A 27,730-nucleotide genomic window follows, 5' to 3' on the forward strand; every position below is an offset into this window, starting at 1 on the left:
GGTAGAACTAAGAGAGGAACTAGAGGGGGGATGCGCATTAAGTCCAAAAAGACCAAGGACGTAGATTGTACAGGAATTTTTAACCTGAGTTCCCAGACCCTGACTGATTCTGAGGTTAGGGTACTGGACAAAGGTTTAAAGTTCGCCCCACCCCGGAATATTAATAAATTTCAAACATATATGGACATCCATAAATATGTTCGCAAACTCAATATTCAAAGGTATATGGTTTCAAACCCCATTAATCCCTCTAGGACATCGATTGACGGTTTTTCACACTCAGGTTTGTCCAACGCATCCTTGTTTAACCCTCCTGGTCACTTATCCCCTTCACTAAAAGTTTTTAGGGATTTGGCCTTGAGGGAGTTGGACGACATGAATGTGAAGTTTGTAAGAAATAAAAAGGACATTCAGTTGGGCATAGAATCTCTTTGTGCAAACAACTTGTTATCCGCCCCGCGGATAAAGGGGGCGGGATAGTTATCCTTAATAAGGGTGACTATAAGCACGAAATGTATCGCATTCTGGGGGGTGACACCACATATACCCGACTGCCATCCAATCCTAATGCTCTTTACAAAACTGAACTAGAGGGTTTGGTCACCAGGGGTTCTAACCTTGGTATCCTGAACAAGAAAGAATGTGCCTTTTTGATCCCCAGGGCACCTAGGATACCGATAATATATTATTTGCCTAAGATACACAAGAGTCTTGTTTGCCCCCCTGGGACGTCTAATAGTTAGTGGAATCGATTACATTACGTCCCGGGTGGACAAATACATAGACTTTTATTTACAGCCTTTAGTGCGCACAATGAGGTCCTATATCAAGGACTTGGGATGTCATCAATCTCCTCTCCAACCTTATACCAAAGGAGGGGATGATATTGGTGACAGCCGATGTCACTTCCCTATACACGGTAATTCCCCATCAATTGGGTTTGGAGGCTGTTTTGGAACATCTCAATCGGTCATCCAATCTCCCTGATGAACAAATTGGATTTATTATGTTATTATTAGAATTTGCAGCCACTCATAATTTCTTTTGGTTCGATGGGAATTATTATCGCCAGGACAAAGGGGTTGCAATGGGGGCTAAATATGCCCCCAGCCTGGCGAATTTATTCATGGCCAGATGGGAGGAGGATGTCGTCTATGCCCAGCCAAGGCCCCAGGTGGCCTTGTGGGTTCGTTATATAGACGACATCCTCCTCCTGTGGGACGGTACCGACTCTGACCTATCCGAGTATATGTGTTTTCTCAATGATAACGATAGGGGTATCCAGCTCAATTATGAGGCTAGCTCTGAGCAGATTCACTTTTTGGACCTCACCATTTCCATATGCAACAACGAATTTGTCACCTCCACATACTTCAAACCGACGGATAGGAACTCTTTTATCCCCCATGATAGCTGTCACCATGCTTCATGGCTTAGATCTGTGCCTAAGAGCCAGTTTCTCCAATTAAAACGGAATTGCACTGATGTTGCCACTTTTCAGACTCAGGCACAGATCCTAACCCAGAGGTTTGTTGCTAAGGGTTACTCTCCCGACTTCGTTGCTAGCACCTTGGACCAAGTGGTCAAAGTGGATCGTAAGGATTTACTTACTGTGCGAGCCGAGGGTCCAGTTGATGCTTCTTATTGCTGTCCTTTTGTTACTGATTTTACCTGCCAACACTCTAAGGTCAAACATATTATTAATAAGTTTTGGCATATTCTTAAAAATGATAGGGTGTTGGCATCCATCCTACCAGATAAACCTCAAGTAGTTTTCAGGGGGGCACCGACACTTAAAGACAAAGTGGCACCTAACATCTTTGACCCTCCCACCCCTAGGCCCACCTTCTTTTCAGAATTAACCGGGTACTATCAGTGTAGGATGTGTCAGGTTTGTTCCATTAACGGGTGCAGGAGTAGATGGTCTGTGAATTTTACCTCCACCTGTACCCAAAAATCTTTCACCATTGAGCCTTTTATCACATGTTCCACCTCTAGGGTCGTCTATATGCTGCAGTGCCCATGTGGCCTGCAGTATGTGGGCCGGATTAAAAGACCCCTGCAGGTGCGATTAAATGAGCACATTAGTAATATCAGGAGAGGATTCACCAAGCTCTCTGTATCGAAACATTACCTGACTTCTCATGGCAGGGACCCCACTGGTACCATCTTCCTGGGAATTGATAAATTTAGGCCCCATTCGAGGGGCAGTGTTCTTGTTAGAAGCATCTCAAGACTTGAGATGGCTTGGGTTCATAAGCTAAAGACCTATACCCCCTTTGGCCTCAACATCGATATAGATGTTAATTTCTTTATTGATAATTCCTAGATATTTATTGATTTATTGATTATTGATGTTCTGATTGTGATAGGATATGTCTATGTACTCGTTTTGGGACCTTTTGAATATGTGTGGACCCTAGGATGTCCCTCAACAGTTATAGCATTTGTTGATGTTGCAAGTTATGTTAAGACCTAATATTTGCTGTTTGTATTACTTTCCTGTCATAGGGTGCCCTTTCATTTCAGGGAGACGTTATAATTTAGGTTCAGTTTTTAAGAACATTTAAAATGACTGCTCTGGAGGGTTACCATTAGACATCTTGATAGCCACTTAGGGGTTATGATGTATGTATTAAATATTGAAGTAATGGCTCAGGTTTATCAACCTATTTGGGCTAGGATTCTCAATGACTGCTTATAAACTGTTTTGCTAGCGGTGCTAATTTTATATATACCTTTATATTTAAATTTTTTTATTATTTCTATTGGGTTTTCTTAATAGAATTTTTTAATTTTGATGTGTCTCTGACACTCATTTTTTGGATTTGGCTCTGTGTTGAATCACTTATTGCCACTACATCTTGGTGTGTCTATTATGGACATTAAGTATTATTATCTATTTGCCCTTAGTGTTTCCCTTAGATGGGATGGCGCCCAAGTCGTCCCATCTCAGAGAGGCGGGATTTCTTTCTGCATTTAAGCGGTGCGTCAGGACGCCGCCCGTATCCGGTGATCACGTCCTGTAGTGACGAAACGACGTAGGGAGGAGGAGCCACGTCCTGACGTCACCGCTACACATATAGGCCCGGAAGTTACGCGCTGTTCTGGAGCCGGCCGGCTTTTCTTTTTGCTGATATATATCTGCTGATTTGTAAGTGTGCATTTGGCTTTCTTTAATACAATAAATGTTAAAAGGTTTTATGCTATGTGGAGCATCTTGTGTTTTTTACGGTAAATATACCATCCTGCTGTGGCCCATGGAGAGGGTTCCTTTGGACGCGATGTAATCTAGTGCCTGTTTGTGAGATCCCGGGCTGGGGTTACAGCCGTCTGCCCAGTGAGGTCCCCTGTAACAAGGGACCAACATCCTCTGGTAAGCGGCAGAATTTTCTGAAGGTGGAGATTTCATCTATGCACTTTATTCACTTCAACAAGATTTTCTTCACCTGTCACCTTGGGATATTTTTTCCTGTTTTTGTATATTTTGCTTTTTAATTTATGGACAATTTTTTTGGGGGGGGAATATTACGTTTATATTTCACCTTTTTTACTGCGCATTGATTGTATTGATATTCTTTTGCGCTCACATTTTTGTTTTATTGGTACATTTAATATCACTTTGTTTGCTCTGTGTTTTATTTTCAATTAAGATTTATTTGTGGCATTTATTTTTGCTGCTCTTATCACATTATTAGCGCAACTTTTTCCTATTTAATCTGATTTGTGCTGTATAACACTGTAGTCGCCGCTTTATTTATTTTTGTACACTGTGATTGTTAGCGCAGTATTTTATTTTCTATTTATTTAATTTTACCTTTAAGAAAAAACAAAAAAACTGATCACTTTTAGTGCTGTCACTTTTATTGCTGTCCCTTGTGACAGTAATAGGCAGTGACAGGTATTCTTTATGGAGGAATCTAAGGTCTAACAGACTCCAAACCCCTCCACTACACTTAAAAGTATTCAAAATGCCAAAATCTGCGTTTTTTGAATACTGGGGATTTTTTTTAATTGACGCAGTTGGCAGCCGAGTAAACCAGAAGTGACGTCATGACGGGTTACATCAAAGACCCGATGGAAGCTGATTCCGGCTCTGTTCGGGACTCTGGCCAGCCGACGGAAGGTGGGACGGGAGACCTGGGCAGAGCGGCGAAAGGCAACGTCCTTTCCCGCTTATTGTGATAAAGGCCAAGCGGCTGCTTAGCCGCATCAGTTGTTATAACCTGAAAGCCGACTACCAAGCTTTAAAAAACGGCAGCTGCAGGCATCACCCTGATATAACCACTTCCTCAAAATGACATACAACAAAATGACTTACAACATACAGTGCCTTGCAAAAGTATTCACCCCCTTGGCTTTTTATCTAATTTGTTACATTACAACCTTCAATTCAATGTTTTTTTTAATCTGAATTATATGTGATAGATCAGAACACAATAGTCTAAGTTGGTGAAGTAAAATTAGAAAAATATATACATAAAACTATTTTTCAGAAATAAAAAACTGATAATTGGCTTGTGCGTATGTATTCACCCCCTTTGTTTTTAAGCCTATAAAAAGCTCTGGTGCAACCAATTACCTTCAGAAGTCACATAATTAGTGAAATGATGTCCACCTGTGTGCAATCTAAGTGTCACATGATCTGTCATTACATATACACACACCTTTTTGAAAGGCCCCAGAGGCTGCAACACCTAATCAAGAGGCACCACTAACCAAGCACTGCCATTAAGACCAAGGATCTCACCAAACAAGTAAGGGGCAATGTTGTTGAGAAGTACAAGTCAGGGTTAGGTTATGAAAAAATATTCAAATCTTTGATAATCCCTAGGAGCACCATCAAATCTATCATAACCAAATGGAAAAAACATGGCACAATAGCAAACCTGCCAAGAGACAGCCGCACACCACGTCCCTTTCACACTGGGGTGGTTTGCAGGCGTTATTGCGCTAAAAATACCGCCTGCAAACCGCCTCCACTGTTTGTTCAGTGTGAAAGCCCGAGGGCTTTCACACTGAAGCGGTGCGCTGGCAGGAGAAGAAAAAATCTCCTGTCAGCCGCATCTTTGGAGAGGTGAAGGAGCGGTGTATTCACCGCTCCTAAACCGCTCCTGCCCATTGAAATCAATGGGACAGCGCGGCTATACTGTGGCTATAGCCGCGCTATATGAGTGGATTTAACCCTTTTTCGGTCGCCAGCGGGGGGTTAAAACCGCACCGCTAGCGGTCGAATACCGCGGTAAAACAGCGCTAAAAATAGCGCTGTTTTACTGCCGACGCCCCCTACCGCCCCAGTGTGAAAGGGGCCTTAATCAGAGAGGCAGCACAGACACCTAAGGTAACCCTGGAGGAGCTGCAGAGTTCCACAGCAGAGACTGGACTATCTGTACATAGGACGACAATAAGCCGTACGCTCCATAGAGTTGGGCTTTATGGCAGTGTGGCCAGAAGAAAGCCATTACTCTCAGCAAAAAACAAAATGGCACGTTTTGAGTTTGCGAAAAGGCATGTGGGAGACTCCCAAAATGTATGGAGGAAGGTGCTCTGGTCTGATGAGACTGAAATTGAACTTTTTGGCCATCAAAGAAAACGCTATGTCTGGCGCAAACCCAACACATCACATCACCAAAAAAACACCATCCCAAAAGTGAAACACGGTGGTGGCAGCATCATGCTGTGGGGATGTTTTTCAGCAGTTGGGACTGGGAAATTGGTCAGAGTTGAGGGAAAGATGGATGGTGCTAAATACAGGGATATTCTTGAGCAAAACCTGTATTACTCTGTGTGTGATTTGAGCCTAGGATGGAGGTTCCAATTAAATGATTCAAATCCTCAATCCATGTTAATTCCAGGTTGTGAGGCAACAAAACACGAAAAATGCCAAGGGGGGTGAATACTTTTGCAAGGCACTGTAGGTCAGGGATATGCATTTAGCGGACCTCCAGCTGTTGCAGAACTACAAGTCCCATAAGGCATAGCAAGACTGACAGCCACAAGCATGACACCCAGAGGCAGAGGCATGATGAGACTTGTTTTGCAATAGCTGGAGCTCCGCTAATTGCATATCCCTGATATAGGTTTTTTATATACTGTATCTTAATCTGCTTTCTTGAAATTTTTTTTGCAGTGGGACCTGATCAGACTCATTCTCAAAGTCTATCTTTGATGACAAATGATAGATAAACCCTATGAATATAAGCGGCATACATGGTAAAAGTAGAAGTCCACCCTAACACTAAAATCCCTATATCTACAGACATCCACAATCTAACACTAACCTGTCTAACCCTGTAAAGAAGAAATCAGTATACATATTTTTTTTTAAGCTGATCTGACCCAATCCCACGCTGAGCTGTCAGCTGCAGCTTGGCTGTGTAGGCGGGTGCAGAGGACACAGCCGACAATGGAAGCCCCATAGTAAGTCTATGGGTGACGTCACTCCCCATTCATTTCACAGCTGTTGTTGGCTGTGTCCTCTGCACCCGCCTACACAGCCAAGGTGCAGCTGACAGCTCAGCGTGGGATTGGGTCGGATCAGCTTAAAAAAAAAATATGTATACTGTAATATGTATACTATATGACACAGCCGACAATGGAAGCCCCATAGTAAGTCTATGGGTGACGTCACTCCCTATTCATTTCACAGCTGTTGTTGGCTGTGTCCTCTGCAGAGTTTTCGCCGCTGGTGACCGGATCGGCTTCAAAAAAGGTATGTATACTGATTTCTTCATTACAGGGCTAGATAGGTTAGTGTTGGATCATGGATGTCTGTAGATGCAGGGATTTTAGTGTTATGCCCCGTACACACGGTCGGATTTTCCGATGGAAAATGTCCGATCAGAGCGTGTTGTCGGAAATTCCGACCGTGTGTGGGCTCCATCGGACATTTTCCATCGGATTTTCCGACACACAAAGTTGGAGAGCAGGAGATAACATTTACCGACAACAAAATCCGTTGTCGGAAATTCCGATCGTGTGTACACAAATCCGACGGACAAAGTGTCACGCATGCTCAGAATAAATAAAGAGATGAAAGCTATTGGCCACTGCCCCGTTTATAGTCCCGACGTACGTGTTTTACGTCACCGCTTTCAGAACGATCGGATTTTCTGACAACTTTGTGTGACAATGTGTATGCAAGACAAGTTTGAGCCAACATCCGTCGGAAAAAATCCTAGGATTTTGTTGTCGGAATGTCCGAACGAAGTCCGACCGTGTGTACGGGGCATTAGGGTGGACTTGCACTTTTATAACAGACGATGGGTCTCACTGTGTGTTATAAATGTAGAACTCTTTCTGGATTCAGCTTTTTTATGTATGCATCATCTAGGCAGTAATTATTACAAACAAATTCACAATTGGTATCACAATATGCACAGCTGAATTTTGAATGGCTATGAGTGATTATGCCACTCAGTGTCATGGTTTATGGCAAAATATTGCAGAGAAGGGGGCGTGGCCTGGACAGCAATGTGAGAGGACGTGTCTGACTGAAGCTCCGCTCGTGGCAGATCCTTCTATTCACATCCTGCACCCTAAAATACGGATTACTTTACCTCCAAATCATGGGAACCGCCACCGCAAACTTGTCACATCATGTCCCCACCGAAAAGAAATAATGCAGCCTCTTCCTCTCTAGATAAATATCGGAGGACGGAGCGGGACTCGGAGGAGCAAGATGGCGCCTTGCCAGCAGCTCACGCGGCCCCTCACACAGAACACGAGGCAGCCAACACAGCGAAAGTACTGGAAGCTATATCTATATGTCAGTCCACTCTAACGTTGAAGATAGAGGAGGTGAAAGTGGACATTTCATTAATAAGGCATGATATGACTAAACTAAGAGAGCGGGTCACCGAAGCTGAGACCAGGATCGGGCGTGCGGAAGATACACTATACCCCCTGCAGCATTCTCATTAGGATCTACAGCGCCAACTGCAACAATTGGCACAGAAACATGACGATCTTGAGAACCGGACCCGCAGGTCCAATTTACGTTTTATTGGTTTACCTGAGGGCTCTGAGGGTACAGATCCAGTCACTTTCCTCGAGCAGCTCCTGATCACTACATATGGAAGAGATGCCTTCTCGGCTACATTTGTGGTGGAGAGGGCCCACCGTATGCCGGCATGCCGCCCACCTGAGGGAGCACCACCGCGCACCTTCATAGCGAAGTTGCTTAACTTCAAAGACCGGGATGCGGTCCTACGCCTGGCCAGAGTTAAAGGCAATATTCCCTTTCAGTCCGGATTCATCTCGGCGTTCCCAGACTTCTCAGCAGAGGTTGAGGCAGCATGCACGGTTCACAGAAGTTAAACGCCGCCTAAGAGCCCATCACATCAAATATGCAATGTTGTTCCCAGCTCGCCTTCACATAGTTAGAGAAGACCGGGTGCATTTTTTTGAGGACCCGACCCTGGCGTCAGCATGGGTGGATCAACGGGATACAGCGAAGAATCGCCCTGTCTGAAATGCGCCCCAGCTTGCTAAACAACGTAAATGCCATTTCCTAGTTCCCTACACACTATACTCTCTATGACCGCCATAGTGAACACTCATTGCAGTACACGGTCTGCCCCTACAATGACTGCACATGGATACTCAGGAATTGTGGCAGCAAATTGTTAAGACTTCCGTCCCTGGCAATAAATGGTCCGTAAGTCTCTCCCTGACACAATCTGAGCAACACCAACCTGTTCTTCCAACTCATAACGCGCTATGAGAACTCTAACATATGGATCGCACAAACTATCCAACGACAGTCCTTATGGCGGTCATCTTTAACTGGAGGACATACATACCCTGGAGCAGTGAGTCACTCTCCCTCCCCCTTGCTTACTTCCTAAGAGAGAAGTACATTCTCCTATAGACACATCATGACCATGGATCTTAACTTTGACGGTGCTCATTTATCACTACCTGTTACCACGGCGGAGCGAAGGCTCAGGTTTATGTGGTTTGCTTACGGTGGTAAGCCATAGATATCAAACGTACTCCATTGCTGGACTCATATCCAGAATTTGTTCGCACCCAACGGGAGTTTGTTCAGCCGCTGCTGCCAAATAGGCTACCGCCGGTGACGACATGTTTAATATGCACTACTCCTTTTTGATTTGCAAGTAATGTCGTTTTGTTGTAGTAGCACAAGTTTTGGGATAAATGCCCCAGTAAAGTTTGGGAGGCTGAGGGCAGGGAGGGGGGAAAGGGGAAACGTTCAGGTTAAGTTAAAGAACATGTCCAATGATTTATTAAGATATAATGTGCAGCTATATGATTGCTGCCGTGGGGGGAAACGAGGTGAAATGACACTTGCCTCAGTGTGGAGTGTGGGGGTATGCACCCCTGAGAAACAAACTATACTTACCTCTAACATATTAGTCATTAAACCATCATGACGAACATAAAATTCCTTACCTGGAATATCCGGGGGATTCGAGATAAACTCAAGCGTACAGCAATTTTTAATAGTCTTAAATCATATCGAGCAGATATAACCGTTCTAGTTGAGAAACACGTTACAGGTCAACTTCAACTTCCGTTGAAGCGCCCCTGGATAGGAAGGGCATTCCTTGCCACCCACACTCCATACTCCCGAGGGATCTCAGTTTTAATAGCCAAAACTACCCCATTCGCAATTATTTCCGTGCGTACAGACCCTCAAGGTAGATTCATTTTTCTGCATTGCACATTAAGCGGATCGCAATATTTGATTATGGCATTTTATATACTCCCTCCATACAAATCTACCCTAGTTACTGAAGGATTGTTATACATGGCACAACACCCCAATGTCCCGGGTATTTGGTTGGGGGACTTCAATATGGTTCTAAACCCCCAAAAGGACAGATTACAGCTGAGCCAGAGCACCCACCACCCCGATACTACCCGATTTGGGCGTACACTAAAAGAATTCTCACTAACTGATACCTGGAGACGTAAACACCCAAACACTCCGGCATACTCCTGCTTTTCGGCGACACACTCCACCATGTCCCGAATTGATCTCGTTTTAATATCTGATATACTAATTCCCCTGCTATCAGACTCAGGCTATCACACTAGATCTCTTTCTGACCATGCCCCATGCTGGGCCACTTTACAACTAGTCCCAAACACAGGACCCCGCACCTGGCGCCTTCATCCCTTCTGGTTATTGACATTGAAAGACCAAGAGGACATACACAGGGAGTGGCAATTTTATTTTACTATTAACAGAGGCACAGCCCCGGTGGTAATGATATGGGAGGCATTCTAGTTACATGTCCGTACTATCCTATCCTCGCGAATAAATAGATTAAAAGCTTCCTCTAAACTAATCATTCACCAAGCCTCTGACAAACTAGACTTACTAACAAGGGAGTTCCAAAATGACCCCACACAGGACAAAGCATCTGCACTCAAACTTCAAACTCGTTTTGTAGACCAGTTACAGTTTGAGAAAGCTAAACTTTTCTTTTTGAGACAGCGAGTGTTTGAGCAGGGGGAACACGCGGGTAAATTACTAGCATACCTGGCCCGACAAGATGCTAGCCCTCCAGTAGTGGTTACTCTTGCGGGCTCCCACAATGACACATTCTCGGACCCTCCGCTGGTGGCAGAAGCATTCCAAAAATACTATGCTGACTTATATTCCTCTAAGGTGAGGGTTACTGAACAAGAAACCCGGGCCTTTCTCCGAGACATCCCCTTTCCTCAAATCTCCGAATCCCAGATGAATGATCTGGAAGCCCCCCTCACGGCAGATGAGGTCGCCCTAGCTATAGCATCCCTAGCGCCAGCTAAAGCACCCGGTGGGGATGGTATACCACTGGACTTCTATTCAGCCTATTCGGAAATATTGGTCCCTGAATTACTGAAACTATACAACCATATTTTTGAATTCGAGTCCCTTCCTGAATCCCTTCGCCAAGCAGTAATTATAGTTATTCCTAAACCAGGCAAAGACCCTCAGCTACCGGAAACCTATCGGCCAATTTCGCTTCTCTAGGCGGACATAAAAATACTGGCTAAAGTATTGGCTATGCGCCTCAATCACAGCATTCTCTCCCTTATTCATCCTGATCAGACGGGGTTCATGCCTGGAAAAAATACAGCCATGAACCTACGACGCTTGTATATGAACATTCAGGTGGACCATGAGACTATGGGGGACAGGGCGGTAGTGGCGCTTGACGCCGCAAAAACGTTTGATTCGGTAGAATGGGGATACTTATGGGAATGTCTGAGGGGATTTGGATTTGGACCCAATTTCATAAAATGGGTAAAATTACTTTACTATTCCCCGATAGCTACAGTGGTAGTGAATGGGTGGACGTCTGACTCTTTCCCACTGGGACAGGGAACCCGCCAGGGATGTCCGCTATCCCCCCTCTTATATGCCCTAGCAGTAGAGCCCCTAGCTATTTCCCTTAGGCTGAACTCGAATATACGAGGGCTGAGCATGGGATCTCTGACAGAGACGTTGAGCCTATACGCAGATGATATGCTCCTATATCTAGAAGACACTGGCCCATCTCTTCGAACAGCCCTTTTGACCATTGAAGAATTCAGTAAACACTCAGGATTGAGTATGAACTGGTCCAAATCACAAATTCTTCCTTTTGACTTGTCGTCCCCATCCCGTAGTGCGGCTTCCCTCCCTCTACAAAGAGTTGCCTCTATTAAATATCTAGGTGTGAAGATTACATGAGACCCTTCAGAATACATTACCAACAACTTAGAACCGCTTTTTTCATACTTAAAATCTCGCACGCAATCCTGGGCAAGACTCCCCTTGGGAGTAATGGGGAGAATCAACCTGCTTAAAATGATCTTACTGCCAAAGTTCCTTTACATGCTCTGGAACTCCCCAGTACTCATTCCCCTAAAAATCTTTAAAACAATTGACAAAATCATCAACTCTTTTGTATGGGGGCCCAATAGACACAAGCTGGCCTGGAACACGATCAAGAACCCCACCTCCTCGGGAGGGGCAGCTCCACCAGACTTGTACACATATTACATAGCTGCACAGCTCTCACACTTTTACTATATCCACAAGACAAGACAGACAAAATTAGATACCAAACTTTAGTGTGTGAGAAGCCGAACAATGACACACATTCCCCACTACAAGTTCTGTTTAGGGGTGGGAACAAAAGGCAGAAAAGAGAGGGGCGGAACTTACTGCTATTTCAACATAGATATATATGGGAGAGGGTGATCAAGATGACCGGCGACGATTTTTTCCATTCACACACACCCCTGTGGCACAACCCCCAATTGGGGTTCTAGCGGTCCCTACCTGGGGCCGCTAGATGGGCTGCCAAGGGGATAGTGTTCCTGTTTCAGGTCATCACTTTATTTGGAGTAAGAAACTTTCAAACACTCTGTGAGGAGTTCGACCTCCCCTCCCATATGCAATTTAGCTATATGCAGTTGAGGCACGCGCTCCAAGCCCAATTTGCGAATTAATTTCCCAACCCGCAAATGCTACCATTGGTAGACGTGATTACAGGAACAAACCCAGAAAAACTTATATCCACCCTCTACGCCGCATTACGTAATAGATCGGTAGCGAGAATTGTAGACACAGCGAAAGTTAGATGGGAGGAAGATGTGGGCCCAATAGACGATTCTGACTGGGAAGAAATATTAGAAAACGTAAAAAAAACCTCACCTAAAATATCTGAACGTCTGACTCAGCTGTATGTAATACACAAATCTTATCTCACGCCTTCCAGAATAGCCAAATTCTCTCCAAACCAGAACCCAAATTGCCCAAGATGCTCAAGCAACCCGTGCTCATTCTTTCACCTATTATGGTCGTGCCCAGTGATACAAGATTACTGGGCACAAATGATAAAATTCCTCCACGACCACATGGGCTCGCCAATACAACTAGACCCAAAACCATGCCTGCTGGGGTTACTCCCAGACGCCAACATGGACAGGTCCCTGGATATACTCCTCAGCGAAACTTTATTTTGCGCTAGAAAGTTAGTCGCCAAATACTGGATGAGGACTTCTCCTACTATCCAGGCATGGGTAGGGGAAGTAAATGTGTCATTGCCATATAAAAAGGTGTTGTACAGACACAGGGGATGCCCAGCCAAATACCACAAGATATGGGTCAGATGGCTAGATAACACTAATACTTGCATGGATTGACTGACTGAGGTTATCCGCATAACTAGTGGGAGAGACGGAGTCATTTCACGTTGCATACCTCCAATGAACCAAACCATCGGAGGCACCTAGTGTTGACAACCCTGATAACAGAGGAAGACAATCTAAAGGGGAAATGGTAATTTTGTTTTATTTGAAGTTATATCTAATTCTATATTTTGTCATATTATATGTCATCCATGCTCACGTACAAGCATTGTACATTACTTCCTTATGTAACTGTATGGTATGCAATTCACCTGTATGACGTTTTTGAACAATAATAAACATGTTCTTTGTTTAAAAAAAAAAAAATATTGCAGAGAAAATCTGTAATGTTTTCAGTGAGCACATCTTTTGCAGTGTTTAGCTTAAAATGATAAAAAAAAAAAAAAAAACTGCAGCAGGCAGCTCTTTATTGCAGAAGAGATATGCAATATCTCTTCTGCAAAAAGAAACACTTACCTGCCTATTCACAGTCTCCTACTTAATGCACATTGAGATGCGCAGCTCAATTTCGCGTGCATTCTCTACACCATGCACAGGCGTAAGATGCTGTCATTCTGCTACCTAGAGGCCAAAAACCCGGTACCTGAAAATAGCGGCAGAGAAGAAGAAAGCGGTTGGTAAGGGTTCGCCGCATTGCTGGAATGAGGACGTTTTTCTTTCAGTTTTGTTCCACTTTAAAAGTCTTTTTTTATAATGTGGCTTAAGTATTTTTTTTTTTTTGTTTAAAAATAACCCAAATCAATATATATTATTTAGTCTGTGTTAAAATTATAGAGTCCACAAACTATGGTATATATATTTGAAAGTTGATCAGTCATGATGTACTGATGGCCTTCTCAATTCATGGGGCCCTAAAGTGCCTGGAAAGTAAAAATACTCTTTTTTGGAAAGCAGACAATCCAAGATATTTAGTAAGAGGCATGGCAACTTTTTTGAAGTTGTATTTTTTTGTCACAATTTTATGGAAAATACAGAAAATGATTCAAATTTTTTATTTTTTACATACTGTCACCAGTGCAGTACAGTGTTATCATATAACTGGCGTGATGGTGATCAGGGACAATGACTGGTGACAGTATGTAAAAAAAAAAAAAAAAAAATTTAATCTTTTTTTTCAATTTAATTAAAAATGTTTTCCTTTTTATTACATTTTTTTTTCTTTTTTTTACATACTGTGACCAGAGCAGTACAGTGTCACCATATTGACACTGTACTACTCTGGGGAGGTGATCAGGATTTCTTTCTTTTTTTGCACACTGCGATTGGTTCAGTCTGTACCATGTGATCACTGTGACCAATCACAGTGATCAACACAATAGTACACAACAAAGGTCTATGAATGGAAGCCATTCATTGTGTAAAATTGCCATGTAATTTGCTGTGAGTGGTTACAGTGATCACATGGTACCGCCAGCAGCACGGTACATTGATTTGTCCATCATACACAGTGGGTGACAGATCACGCTGAAGTGTGGCCCGATCCTAGGAGAACATCATATGGCGTCCACCCAGGTTGGCAGTGTTCCCATTCGGCCGCCATTGTGCTATAGGCTGAGTGGGAAGTGGTTTAGCAAAAGTAATTTGAGTGACTATTAGACTATTTCACACTGAGGCTCTTTACAGGCGTTATAGCGCTAAAAATAGCGCCTGCAAAGCGCCCCTCCTGACACTCCAATGTGAAAGCTTGAGGGCTTTCACACTGGAGTGGTGCGCTGGCAGGACGTCAAAAAAAGTCCTGCAAGCAGCTTCTGTAAGGCGCTTTAGGAGCGGTGTATACACCGCTCCTAAAGTGCCTCTGCCTGCTTTGTGGCGCTTTTAACCCTTTTTCGGCCGCTAGCGGGGGTTAAAACCCGAAAAGCACTGCTGATACGACGGTAAGATTTACCGCCGACGCCCCCAACGCCCCAGTGTGAAAGCGCCCTTAGATTTATATTTTTGCTGTTTTAACTAGGTATTAGTGTAGTTATATTTCCGGTGTTGTTTTATGTAATGATAGGCTCATGTTGTGGCAGCAGTTTGTAGTGTCATGGCTGGTCGATTCCCCTATGTCCATGTATTCATTCATTCAGCTTGTCTCTATTAGCTAAAGGGACAAACAATTTCTTATTCCACACTCTCTGTGTTGCAGCACAAAATTTGGGAATGGTAAATTAATGGAAGACTGCATGGTGATCTTTAACTGCTCATCCAGCTTGTGGTTGTTTCAGATCTAATTACTATTTAGTTCTCACCAGCAGAGCACCAGACTGACAGACATTGTGGGACATATAGTTTCTTCACAGAAAGTGTCAGTTCTTAGACTACAAATCCCTGATGACGTTACATATAACGAAACAATCGTAGGGACGATGCACACACGCTGCTGCACAGATGCTTTTTGAATTAATGACTGTTTGAAGGATAGCACTGGCTACAGTGGAGAGACTTACAGCCAGGAACATCTTTGTTTTATATGTAAGTGCACCGATTTTAAAATAAAATGGTTGAGACCATACTACACCATTCAGAGTCTCCCTGTTTTTCACCCATTTTAACTCTGAGGATTCATTCATCCATTCCAACTGAGACGGTGAGCTGCATCATCTTGTCACCATAAGGGGAACACAGTGAAGTTGGCGGGGGAACACTTCCGGATTTCCATCTGAGGATCAGAGATCCCAATAAGCGCTGAATGATCCTCCTGAGTAAGAAAGATCGCTGGTGGTCTGGTAAGCCCCCATCTGATTTATGGTGAAGGTGTCACAACAGTGAATGGCTGAGCACTGCGCCGTCAGGATAGATCTATCTAGTTTGGGACACTTGCATGCATGAACTGTTTGCACAGGAGCACTTTAGTGATCAATTTATGAACTTTGCACTTCATGAATGTAATATATTTTGCACTTTTGCATAAGGACATTTTTGGGCCAGTTTTTGCATATATGGTGTTTTGCACATGATAATTTTATTTAGCGCTGCACTTTTAGCATATATAGAGGTCATTCATTAACCTGTGCTATGCCATGTCATGCTGCATGCCTGAACACAACCAGAAATTTCTGACACCAGAATATGAAGATTTACTGTTACTTTAGGTTGTGTGTACTGGGCAGCAATTGACTCCATGGCACTACATGGTCAATGCACATCTTCTGCAGGTGAAAAACACAAGCTACAGGTAGGCGGGTTTGTAATTGCATTTTCAGTATAGGTTGGCAGGTTAAAAGCCATAAAAAAATTAAATTTACCTTTTTTTAAAAGGTAAATGCATCTAAGAAACTCGATTCCTTGTGCAGGCTGCATAAGTTTATTAACCAGAAGTGCATCTTCCAGAGACCTATGTTCATTTAACAGATTCCATTGCCTTCGGTTTGTATTTTGTGCACCCATTTCTAAGGCTCTGTTTCCTACTGCGAGTTGTTGTGCATCTTGACACATGTGAAGTCGCATGACAAGTCAAAACCCATGTATTTCAATGGTCCCTGTTCTAATTGATGCGACTCGCAGCGACTCCAAAAAAGGTTTTTGCACTACTTTGTTCCGACTTCGGTGAGACTTGTTCCCACATGGTTCTCACGGATGCATGACATCGCATCAAAAATCGAATTGCAAAGTCGCACTGTAAATCGTGTGACTTTGGGGTCGCAATAGTGGAAACCTAGCCTAAGGGAAAAAAGTTTGCTTTCTGTTCTTACCAGTGGCGCAACTACAATGGCCGCAAAGGTCACACTTGCGACCAGGCCCTTGTGTTCCACCACTGTGAGGGGCCACCAAGACAGCAGTTGCACTTATATTATTGATTTAAATATTTGGGACCTTCCATTTTCCTAAAAAGACAGCTTTGAGAAATGAATGCATTTTTGAAAAGTACATATAGTGTAAAGACCTTATTTACCAGTGGTGTGTTAATACAAATCAAATGTTGTACAAATAAGGTAGTAATCACAGCCATATGGCAAGATTCAATCCAGTGGTGAGATTAGAAAGAGGTATTTTCTATACTGCTTTGCTTCTGTTACACCTACGTTAAACACTTATTACTCCTGTCTCAGAACTCTTTTTTTTTTTTTTTTTAATTTTTTAATTTATTTCAGGAAACAGGTATACAAGTAACCAGATAACAAAATTGGTTATATAATAATTCGCCATAGACATATGAAAAAGCATTACATTGAAATATTGCTGGATACATTATGAAGGGAGAGTATGGATCCTCTTTAGTTGAAGTTAAAATATTATCGGGAAACTATATAAGAAGAGGCTTTCAAGATATAAAATTATGTATTCCAGGTGATATCCACCGCGTCTGACATGCGTCTCTGTGGTAATGTGGTTAACTGATTAGGAAAGATGTATCATTATTTAGAAATGTAGCTCCATATACCCTGTCTCCTTCTATTTCCATATTTTCTTATAGAACAGATAACCAAGTAGAAGAGAAATCGAACCGATTATAAAAACCCTGGTTCGGAGAGAGAACCAAAAAGAGTATTAAAGTAATAGTTGAAGGGGAAAGGGGAAGAGGGGGAGAAGGGGGGGAGGGGTACTGATATTCGCGAGCATGGAGCATCCAAGTCATCTATTCGAATCAGTGTATTGTGTAGTTGAATAACATTGTGGAACAAAAACCTACCATTAACCATGTCAGCATCGATCAGACACTCGAGTTTCCTCTTCTGAGGATTTGTCCTTCTTCTGAATATTGAAACATATTCCATAGCCGCCATGTCTTGGAATATGTCTCACTCTTGTTTTGGTTCGAGAGCATCAAATCTTCAAATTTACTGATTTCATCAATTTTTTTGAGCCAGAGAGAAATGGAAGGCGGTTGTGGGGATTTCCAATTAAGAGGGATACAGGCCTTGGCTGCATCTAGTAAATGGCGGATTATTGACTTTTTGTATATGCGTGAAGGGGTGTTATTGACATGTAGAAGGAAATATGCCGGATCATCCGGAACATCACGATCTGTAAATTTTTGAGCTATTCGGCAAACTTCTCTCCAGAAGTTCCGTAGCTGGGGGCATGACCAGAAGATATGAAGTAATGTGCCTGTATCTTGCTGGCATCTCCAACATAGGTCCGTGACCTCAGGAAATATTTTGTGTAGTATTGCTGGGGTTTTGTACCAGCGTTTGAAGATTTTGTAGTTGGTCTCTTAGAATTTGGAACATATGGATGATTTATGTATAAATTGGAGGATACGTGTTCGTTCGTGCGTATTAAAGTGGCAATTTAGGTCCCTTTCCCACTTGTTAAAACTGGGGTGTTGGTAGTCTTCAGGAGGTGTAATTAACACGTTATACGTCAGGGAGAGCATGTGTAGTATCACTCCGGATTCTGTACATAGTTCTTCAAAAGTAGTGAGAGGGTCATTGTTTGTAGTCGGAGGAGTCATGCCATTGAGAAAGTGTGAGAGTTGTCGTGCTCTCAAAAAGTCCAGACGAAATGGGCCATTCGGATCTAATAGATCAGTGAGTGTAACCCATCTACCCAAAGTGCTAAAGGGGGAGGCCTGGTGTTTCCCTGATTCTTTCAAATTAAGGAACTTAGGATCTGTCAAGCCGGGTTCAAATTGGGGATTACCTATTATAGGTCTCAATGGTGAGTTTTTGGTGGAGAGAGAGGCTTGTATGAGAAGGCGTGAGCATTCTTTTACGGTATTTCCAATCAGGGGTTGGCTGCTAAGGTGAGAAGGGAGAGTTGAACCGCACCATGGGGCTCTGTGGAGCGGCACCACAGTTTGTGCTTGCTCTATTTGTGGCCATAGTTTGGTCTCCTTATGTCGGCACCAATCAATAAGCCTACTCAGGTGTATTGCGTGGTAATATGTTTTGATCTCCGGCAAGGCTAGCCCTCCGTATTGTTTTGGCATTGAAAGCGTTTTCCTAGGGATTCGGGGTTTTTTTCCGGCCCACAGGAAAGAAAGGAATGTGGAATGAAGAAGAATGAAGGCCACTGTTCCAGTTTTGTAGCAATTGTTGGACTGATTTCAGTAAGGGTGGGAAGTTTAATTTAAATAGTTGGGATATTTTCGGAGGGATATAGGTTCCTAGGTACTTCAATGCCGTATCTGTCCATTTTAGGTTAAAACTGTTTTTAAGATTTGTAATTTGAGGTGGCGGTATACCTATTCCCATTGCTTCAGATTTATTGAAATTTTTTTTCAGGTTGGAAAGGCGTCCATAGATCTCGAATTCTTTCATTAAGTTAGGGAGGGAAATGATTGGATTTGTGATGGAGAACATCAGGTCGTCCGCCTAAGCGGATACTTTATGTTGCAAGCCCTGTACCGTTATTCCTGTGATGTCTGGATTTAATCTCACATGGCATAAAAAGGGTTCTAGTGAAAGAGCGAAAAGTAAGGGTGAGATTGGGCAACCCTGTCTGGTTCCGTTGGAAATTGGGAGCGGTTCTGAGACAACACCATTAGCCCTGACTCTGGCGGATGGGTTTGTATATGCTGCTGAAATCCAATGAAACATTTTAACACCCACTCCTATGTGTTTCAGTGTCTCAAATAGGAAGCGCCATTGAATCCGATCAAACGCTTTTTCAGCGTCGGTGCTGAGAAAAACACAGGGTGTTTTATTGGTGTTTGCTATGTGGAGTAGGTTTAGGACCTTAATGGTGTTGTCCCTAGCCTCCCTTGTCGGAATGAAACCAACTGGATCTAAGTGTATTAGATGTGGGAGGTGTTGTTGCAATCGTAATGCTATAATTTTGGTGAAGAGTTTGAGGTCAGTATTTAAGAGGGAGATCGGGCGAAAGCTGCCGCACTGGGTTGGGTCTTTACCTTCTTTTGGTATTACTGATATCTGTGCTTGTAGTGTGGAGGTATGTAGTTTTGAGCCTGATCCCAGGTCATTAAATAATTTGGTCAGATGCTGTCCTAGGGAGGGTAGGAATGTTCTATAATATGTTATAGTCAAACCGTCTGGACCTGGAGCTTTTTCATTGTTTAGTGCCCCGGAGAGCTAGTTGAATTTCGGATAAAGTGATGGGTTCCTCAAGTATGTCTTTTGTTTCAGCAGGTAAGGTCGGCATCTGTGATGAGGTTATGTATTCTGATGTAGTGTCTATGAGGGCTGTGTTGTGGTTAAGTTATATAAAGAGTTATAATAAGCTCGGAATTCTTCTGTGATTTGTTTTGGTAGGGAAACCTTCTGTCCAGATGGGGTAACAATTTGCGGTATATATGATGCTAATTTCTGTTGTTGTAGGGACCGAGCCAGCATCCTCCCACATTTGTTACCGGATTCGTATGATTTTGTCCGGCAGATCTGAAGTGCTGCTTTGGCCTTATAGTGCAGCAGGTCCGTGACCTGTTTGCGGATAATGTCAAGCTCGGTACCTATTTCTCTCGTAGGGGTCATTTTGTGTTTCATTTCTAATGTCTGAAGTTTCTGGAGAAGTGTAGTTAATTGTTCTGTTCTTTGTCTTTTTAATCTAGCGCCGTGTTTAATAAGTGTCCCTCTGATTACGGCCTTGTGTGCCTCCCATATCAAGCCTACATCACTGTCAGGGGTATTGTTGGTATCAAAGTAATGTCCAATCTCCTTTGTCACATCTGCTAGGACCAACGGGTCCAACAGAAGGCTCTCATTTAACCTCCATGGTGGGCGCTGTGTCCTGTGTATTCCTGCAATGGCATATCGCATTGTGATCGGGGCATGATCCGACCATGTGATGGGCTCTATTGTGGTATTTATAACTGCCTGTAAGTTTCTGTGGGGGACTAAAAAATAGTCGATGCGGGAATACGACTGGTGAGGTCGAGAGAAGAACGGGTAGTCCCTCTCTCTTGGATGGAAGAGTCGCCATGCATCTATCAGTTGCGCTGAGTGTAAAGCTGTACTAATGCGTTTGCGTGAATCTCGGGAGGTCGAAGACCTGCCTGAGGACGTATCTTCAGTCGGTGTTAGGGGAGTATTTAGGTCCCCCCCTATGATTAATTGTCCTTCAGTATAAGGTGTAAGCTGTTTTAGGCATCTCGCTAAGAACATATCTTGGTGATCGTTTGGGGCATAAAGATTAGCTAGGGTCACCTTAATGTCTCCTATTTGACCTTTCAGGAATATGTATCGTCCTTCTAAGTCTGTTTTCTTATCTAGGCATTTCCAAGGTACTTTAGCTGAAATTAGGATCGAGACCCCTCTAGATTTTGCTTGGGTGTTAGTGGAATGGTAAACGGTGGGGTAATATTTGTTTCTGAGTATAGGTATGGTGTTTCCCTAAAGTGCGTTTCCTGCAGTAGGATGATATCAGCTCTTAAGCGTCTCATGTCATGGAGCAACATTTGTCTTTTTTCTGGTGTGTTCAGTCCCTTTGCATTCAAAGACACAATGTTTAAGGCGTCCATGCTTGCGAATGGGGGGGGGGAAGAGAGTTAAAGAAATAGGTGGTGGGTCAGTTAAAGACAAAGAAATAAATATAGAGTAGCAAGAAGCAAAATCTAAAAATAAATAGATAAAAGTAACAGAAGGTTAGAGACTGACACGGGTGTGCAGCGTAGGAGGGTACTAATAGTGCAAGAAGAAAAATCCTTGCTGAAGCGCTACCCACAAATGATCTGGGTGTACAGCGCCGTCCTAAGTGGGGGGAGTGGATAAACCTAGCCGAGGGAGGAGCCCCCAAGCCCAACCGCCCACCCCCGGCAGATGTAAAAGTCATGTTTCAAATCGGCATAACAATTTTTATCTAGCAACCAATAAATCACCTAAAAGGTACTAACTGGCTTAGATATGGCTTATGCAAACGATAGTAACAGTGCAAAAATAACAAAAAGTTGTAATCTCAAATAACATTCCTCGTCTAGTATAACTAGGGGGTCCCATATCCCATCTAAAACCCCCCTTTAACCCGATTCTAAAACCGGGCCATGCCCCAGAGTGACCTGCATTTTACAGACCTCTCGCTGACCGCGAGTTTAACTCCTCAGGATGCTCAAGTGATCAACAAAAATGTAACATGTGGCTCCTGGGCCTCATAAGAAGCAGCACCCTCCCCCCTCCCCTGCAGCCCCCAGGCTAAATTCCAAAGTCTAGGTAGCAGTCCTCCCGTGATCGCTCATGCCACTTACATAGCGCCGTTAAGCATGTGCCATGTTAGTCTCATTCGGGAGATTTTCTTTTCCAAACTGTCGCAGTCTCTGCAGGTTAGAAGCATTGTGGCAAAGTGGCAACGTAGGGAAGTGTGATTGAAAGCAGCGATCTTCCGTATCCCGCAGAGGCTATAGTACCGGCAGATTTCCCCCCAAACAGATTGGGCTAGAAGAGTGTGATATAAAACACTGGTCGGATTCCTGCCCCCCCATGACCATGTCTGCATAGGTATTAAGTCTCTTCCCTGTGACCGGGCAGCATGAGAGGGGGGGGGCTGGTCACAAGATATTCTCCTTGCTGCCGTGTGTCACCATTTGTCAGGTCCAGGCCACTGCACGGGGACAGTGTAACTCTCCCGGGGGGGGGCTGGCAGAGTAAAATGTTTGCAAGTGCCCTGAAGAAAGGGTGAGATGGCTGACAGGGACCCCCCTCCTGGAAGTTACTCACGTGGGGCTTCACCCGAGGCGGATCGGTGTCTTCTCCTGCCTCACTGACGTGGTGGGAGCGGGCCGCGAGTGGCTGCAAAGCCCGATCTGCCCGGAGGACGTGGCAGTATTTGCAGCCAATCTGGTATTTGTATCGGTTCCGCTTCCAAGTAGCGGAAGAGTGCCGGGAGGTCCGCTGTGGTCTGTAGTGTAAATGCAGCAGCATCCTTGCGGAATGTCACTGACAGAGGATAGACCCAGCGGTAAGAAAAACCCTTCTGTTTCGCCAAATCGAGGAGGGGTCGCAGCATGGCTCGGCGTCTCAGGGTGGCCCTAGATAAATCAGGCAGAACACGAACTTGTGAACCATTTGTGTCAACATCTCCATGTTCCCAAGCGCGGCGAAGTATGTTCTCTTTTTGGGTGTATCGGTGTAGTCTACACACCACATCGCGTGGGTTGTTTGGGTCTGTCGGTCTCGGTCCCAGGGTTCTATGCACCCTGTCAAGTTCAATGTTAATATCTGTGTCATCCAGAATAGTTTGAAAAATCCCTGTGACTGCCTCCGCGAGGTTCTCCGGGTTTACAGTCTCCGGGATCCCCCTGAGCCGCAGGTTGTTCCGGCGGCTCCGGTCCTCGATATCTTCGAGGTGTAATTGAAGGGATATTGCATTATCTCTGTATTGATCCCAGGAACGTTCTAGTGCCGACACTCTGTCTTCCAGTGAGGACACCGCTGTCTCCCCGTAGTTACTCTGTCAGAAAGGCTGGATACCTCCCCTCGTACCTCCTGTATATCTCGGTGGTGTGTCTCCTCTAAATGGAGGATCATCGCCTCAATGTCGGTTTTAGTGGGGAGGGCTTGCAATAGCGCTCGTATTTCTCGGTCCACCAGGGTCGGTTCTGGAGAGTGTCTTGGTTCCATATTTCCCAGTATTGGAGTTCTCGGTGTCCCTGATGTCACTCCAGGCGTCTCAGAGGGGTCCACAGTTAGGCTGGTAGGAGCCTTCTCTATGGCTGCACGTGGGGATCCTCGTGGCGCCGCAACTCTAGCTCCGGGGGAGAGATCTTGTGGGCTTCTGAGGTAACGATGGATTGCTCCGGAGCTCTTGTTTGAGGGAGTCCCTTTAGTTGCCGCTCTCGTTTTATACTTTTTGGCTGATTTCATGCCGATCTGATGTCTAAAAGGTCGGGGATAGGAGGCCTAGGCCGGGAGCTCACAAAGAAAGCAGCTTCACTTAGCCATGTCCAGGCCACGCCCCCCTGTCTCAGAACTCTTGAGGCACAGAAATTCTGTACTATATGCCTCACCTACTCTAACTACAAGCCTGTAAGCAGAATTTAAAAAATGGATGATCTTCGGGCCGGTTCACACCGTACCTGCACATGAATTACACAGGAGCATGCTGTACATTCATGTGCGATTCAGACCACATGCATAATGCACTCCATTTGCGATCTGCAACAGGTGTCAATAGAAAGTGAACAACACCCCAAACGCAGATCGCAAACGCAGTGAGTTTGCCCGCACCGGATCGCATGATACTGCGATCCAGTTACAGTGCGTTTTAAAAAGTAGTGCATGCGCTACTTTGGTGCAGGGCGAATTTAGCCCATTCATAATGAATGAGCTGAAATCACACCACACAGAACTGCATGTAAATCACACAGGAACACACAGTGCGTTCCTGTGTGATTCATGTGCGGGCATAGTGTGCACGGCCCTCCGAGAGAAAGCCTACTATTTGACACGTTGCTCCACTCTGCAGCCTATGTGGGATGCATAACAATACAGTAGAGCACCATATCCACCTGGATACCATAAAACGTTATTTAGAAATGGAAATCTACTTTAACGTAAAGCAAACATTGTTTTTGGAGAGAAGTACCCTGTTTAGTGGACTTGCAATGCAATAAAAAGATCAGAAGGTACAGCACTACTAAACAGAAAGCAGAGCCTGTACATTATACTGTATAAACACAAACTGTACACAGGTTTACAAAAACAAATGCTAATAAGATTAGGTACATTGATCTTTCACATGTATATTTAAACAACCGTCAAACCGACTAAACTAAGTAATTTCTAAATAACAGTTAATATTTACCTACTGTTGATCTCCTCTCTTTACAGCTGCTAAAGAATCTTTTAGGGAAGATGTCTGGTCCCCAATTGAACATTTTGAATCCACCTCCACCCCTGCATCAATACCATGTTCTGTAGTGACACAGAGGTTGGCCGGAAGAACAACAGAGGACAGGGATTGCTTCTTTTACATTTTTTTGGGGAAGCCACAGTGCTTACGGTGTATCTACAATAACTAAGAGTGGGCATAAAAGGCACCTGTAGCAGGGTTATGGAAGAGAGCGCAACAACTTTGCTGCCATTGGTATACAAGAATGACTTCAGGAGACCAATGTCTACGTAGCCACAAACACCAAGAAGTTACAGATTTACAGCAATATACTGGGAAAATATAACATTGCCTTATAAGTAGTATTCAGAGTTTGCGTAACACATACTAAGACTCCTTTCACACTTGTATGACTTGGCCTATGACTTGGGACTGCGAAGTGGCATGACAAGTTGTTCCCCATGATTTCCAATGACAACCATTCATATTAGTACGACTTCAAGTTCTGCCGACTTCAAAGTAGTCCCTGCACTACTTTGGTCTGACTTTGATCCTACTTCAGCCCATTGAATTTCACTGAAGTCGGATCAAAGTCGGATCAAAGTAGGATCGCCGTCTTAACTGATCCAACTTTGGCATGTGACTTGTGCTCTGATGATCTTGAAGGGGAACTCCACGCCAAAGCTCCGGCGTCGCTTCCAATTTCTTCTCCCCTCTCCGGGTCTTCTTCGCTCTCCATTGATGTCTTCTAGCCCTCTCCGGTTCGTCTCCCTCTGTCTGCTGTCTTCTGCCTCTGCCGGGCCTCCTCGCTCTTTTGCCGGGTTTTCTCCGCTGTCTTCTCCCTCTGTTCATTCGACGCTCTCTCCCGCTCTAATGCTGGGTGCGCAGTGTGCCACTACTTATATTGGCATGGGCGGGGTCACTGGAGGCCCGACCCTTATGACGTCACAGCCCGGGGCATGATGGGCAGTGACATCATAAGGGGTGGACCTCCGGTGACCCTGCCCCATGCCAATATATGTAGTGGCACAACGCGCACCCAGCATTAGAGCAGGAGAGTGTTGAGTCAACATCGGAAGAACAGAGTGAGAACACAGAGCAGATAACGCGGTAGAGGTAGAAGATAGCGGACAGAGAAAGAAGAACCGGAGAGGGCTAGAAGACATCAGGGGAGAGCGGAGAAGACCCTGGAGAGGGGAGAAGAACCGGCAGAGGCAGGAGACATCAGCGGAGGAGGCAGAAGAGGCGGAGAGGGGAGAAAAAGTCAGAAGAGACACCGGAGCTGCCTTAATAAATTACTTTAAAAACCTGTGTACTGTGTTTTATTTTTGACACTTTTTTTAGGTGAATCAGTAGGGGTACAATGTACTCGATATTCATTCACATAGGGCGGGGAGCCGGGATCTGGGGGCTCCCTTGTTAAAGGGGGCTTCCAGATTCCGATAAGCTCCCCGTTGTCGGGAAGAGGCCCTTGTCAACATGGGAACAAGGTACTTTGGGGTGGGGGCGCAGGGCCCCCCTGCCCCAAAGCACCTACCCCCCATGTTGAGGGCATGCGGCCTGCTACGGTTCAGGAGGGGGGCCTGCTCGCTCATCCCCACCCCCTTTCCTGACCTGCCGGGCTGTGTGCTCGGATAAGGGTCTGGTATGGATTTTGGGGGGGACCCCCACACCATTTTTTGGAGCGTGGGTTCCCCTTAAAATCCATACTTGACCGAAAGGCCTGGTATGCTCTTGGAGGGGGAACCCATGTTGTTTTTTTTTTACATTGTGCATGGAGTTCCCCCTAAAGATTTGTACCAGACAGTACCTGGTAGTCGGATCCCTGTTCATTGAAGTCGGACGCATGTTGGACTTCAAGTCGCAGGGCAAAGTTGGATCCACAGTCGTACGACTGTCGTGTCGTACCAGTGTGAAAGGGGCCTAAGACTGAATAAATATAGTACCTAAACATAAAATCTGTCTTGGGTCTGACTGTTTCAAACAGGCAAACCCACTAGGGGGAAAACATTGCTACAAGGCCAGCCTTTCACCTTCTATAATATCGACAGATTTTTGTATTCATATATTTACCTCCAGCTAGAGTACTTCCTTTCATAGGCTTCTGCTACCAAGCCCTCTTCTGCAGACAGCTCTTTCATTCTTTTCCAGGCTGGGCAGGTGATGATACGATCGATCCTGTGACCCCAGGCATCATACTGCTGCAGTTGTGGTAGGTTTAATTCACATTCTCGTCCAAGGGAATCAATCTCTTCCACTATGCGTTGTCCAAACCGCTCAAGATCCCGGCTTGCTTCCTCAAGAACCTGCATATCAGATAAAAAGTAAGGCAAGCCATTTTGTCTAATTTCCAATGCCAATGTGTTATATGTCTCAAGTAACTTAGAGAATACATACAAAAAGAGTTTTACGTCACCTCAGTGACGTTAAAAATACAAATCATTCAAGTTGTAATGATTTCTCAACCACTCAGGAATAAAAATACTGTACTTTTTTTGGAAAGATAATGCAATATTCTTGAATTAAAAATAAGAACATAACCACCAAACATGGAACATATCTCCCACCTGGCCACAGCCACAGAAACATCTGGGTGAGGCTCCAGGATAGATTTTCACTAACCTCGCAGGAACAAGAATACCATCTGGATATCACCTTATTGTTCGCTTCTGCTAAAGAGGTAATAAGTATTTACTTGATCAACTTTTAAAAATCATTGCTCAGAGCTTTTTAGGTTATAATATGGTTTATATTCAAACTCCACTATTTTTCTATGAAAGTTTCCAACAATTAAAATTTTCAGAATGAACCAAAAAACGTTGGCGCCCTGTTCTGTAGCAGAAGTTAGAAGAGCCAAAAATATATTAGGTAATGTCCACGGGATGGTAAGGCCCGACTGATCTGACCAGATCTGAAGAAAATGCGGATG

At 44.3% G+C, this 27,730-nt stretch overlaps 1 protein-coding gene across 1 annotated transcript in view; it reads right to left on the reverse strand.

The window, feature by feature from the left end:
- LOC141144788 (acyl-CoA dehydrogenase family member 11-like) overlaps positions 1-27,730 on the reverse strand; it is a 182,386-nt gene that overhangs the window by 94,376 nt on the left and 60,280 nt on the right. Inside the window, exon 3 of the mRNA XM_073630819.1 lies at positions 26,875-27,107. Within this exon, the coding sequence (XP_073486920.1) occupies positions 26,875-27,107 (233 nt within the window). The remainder of the gene's footprint in view (positions 1-26,874; positions 27,108-27,730) is intronic.

Source organism: Aquarana catesbeiana, linkage group LG01 (assembly GCF_042186555.1).
Source record: "Aquarana catesbeiana isolate 2022-GZ linkage group LG01, ASM4218655v1, whole genome shotgun sequence".
Taxonomy (NCBI): domain Eukaryota; kingdom Metazoa; phylum Chordata; class Amphibia; order Anura; family Ranidae; genus Aquarana; species Aquarana catesbeiana.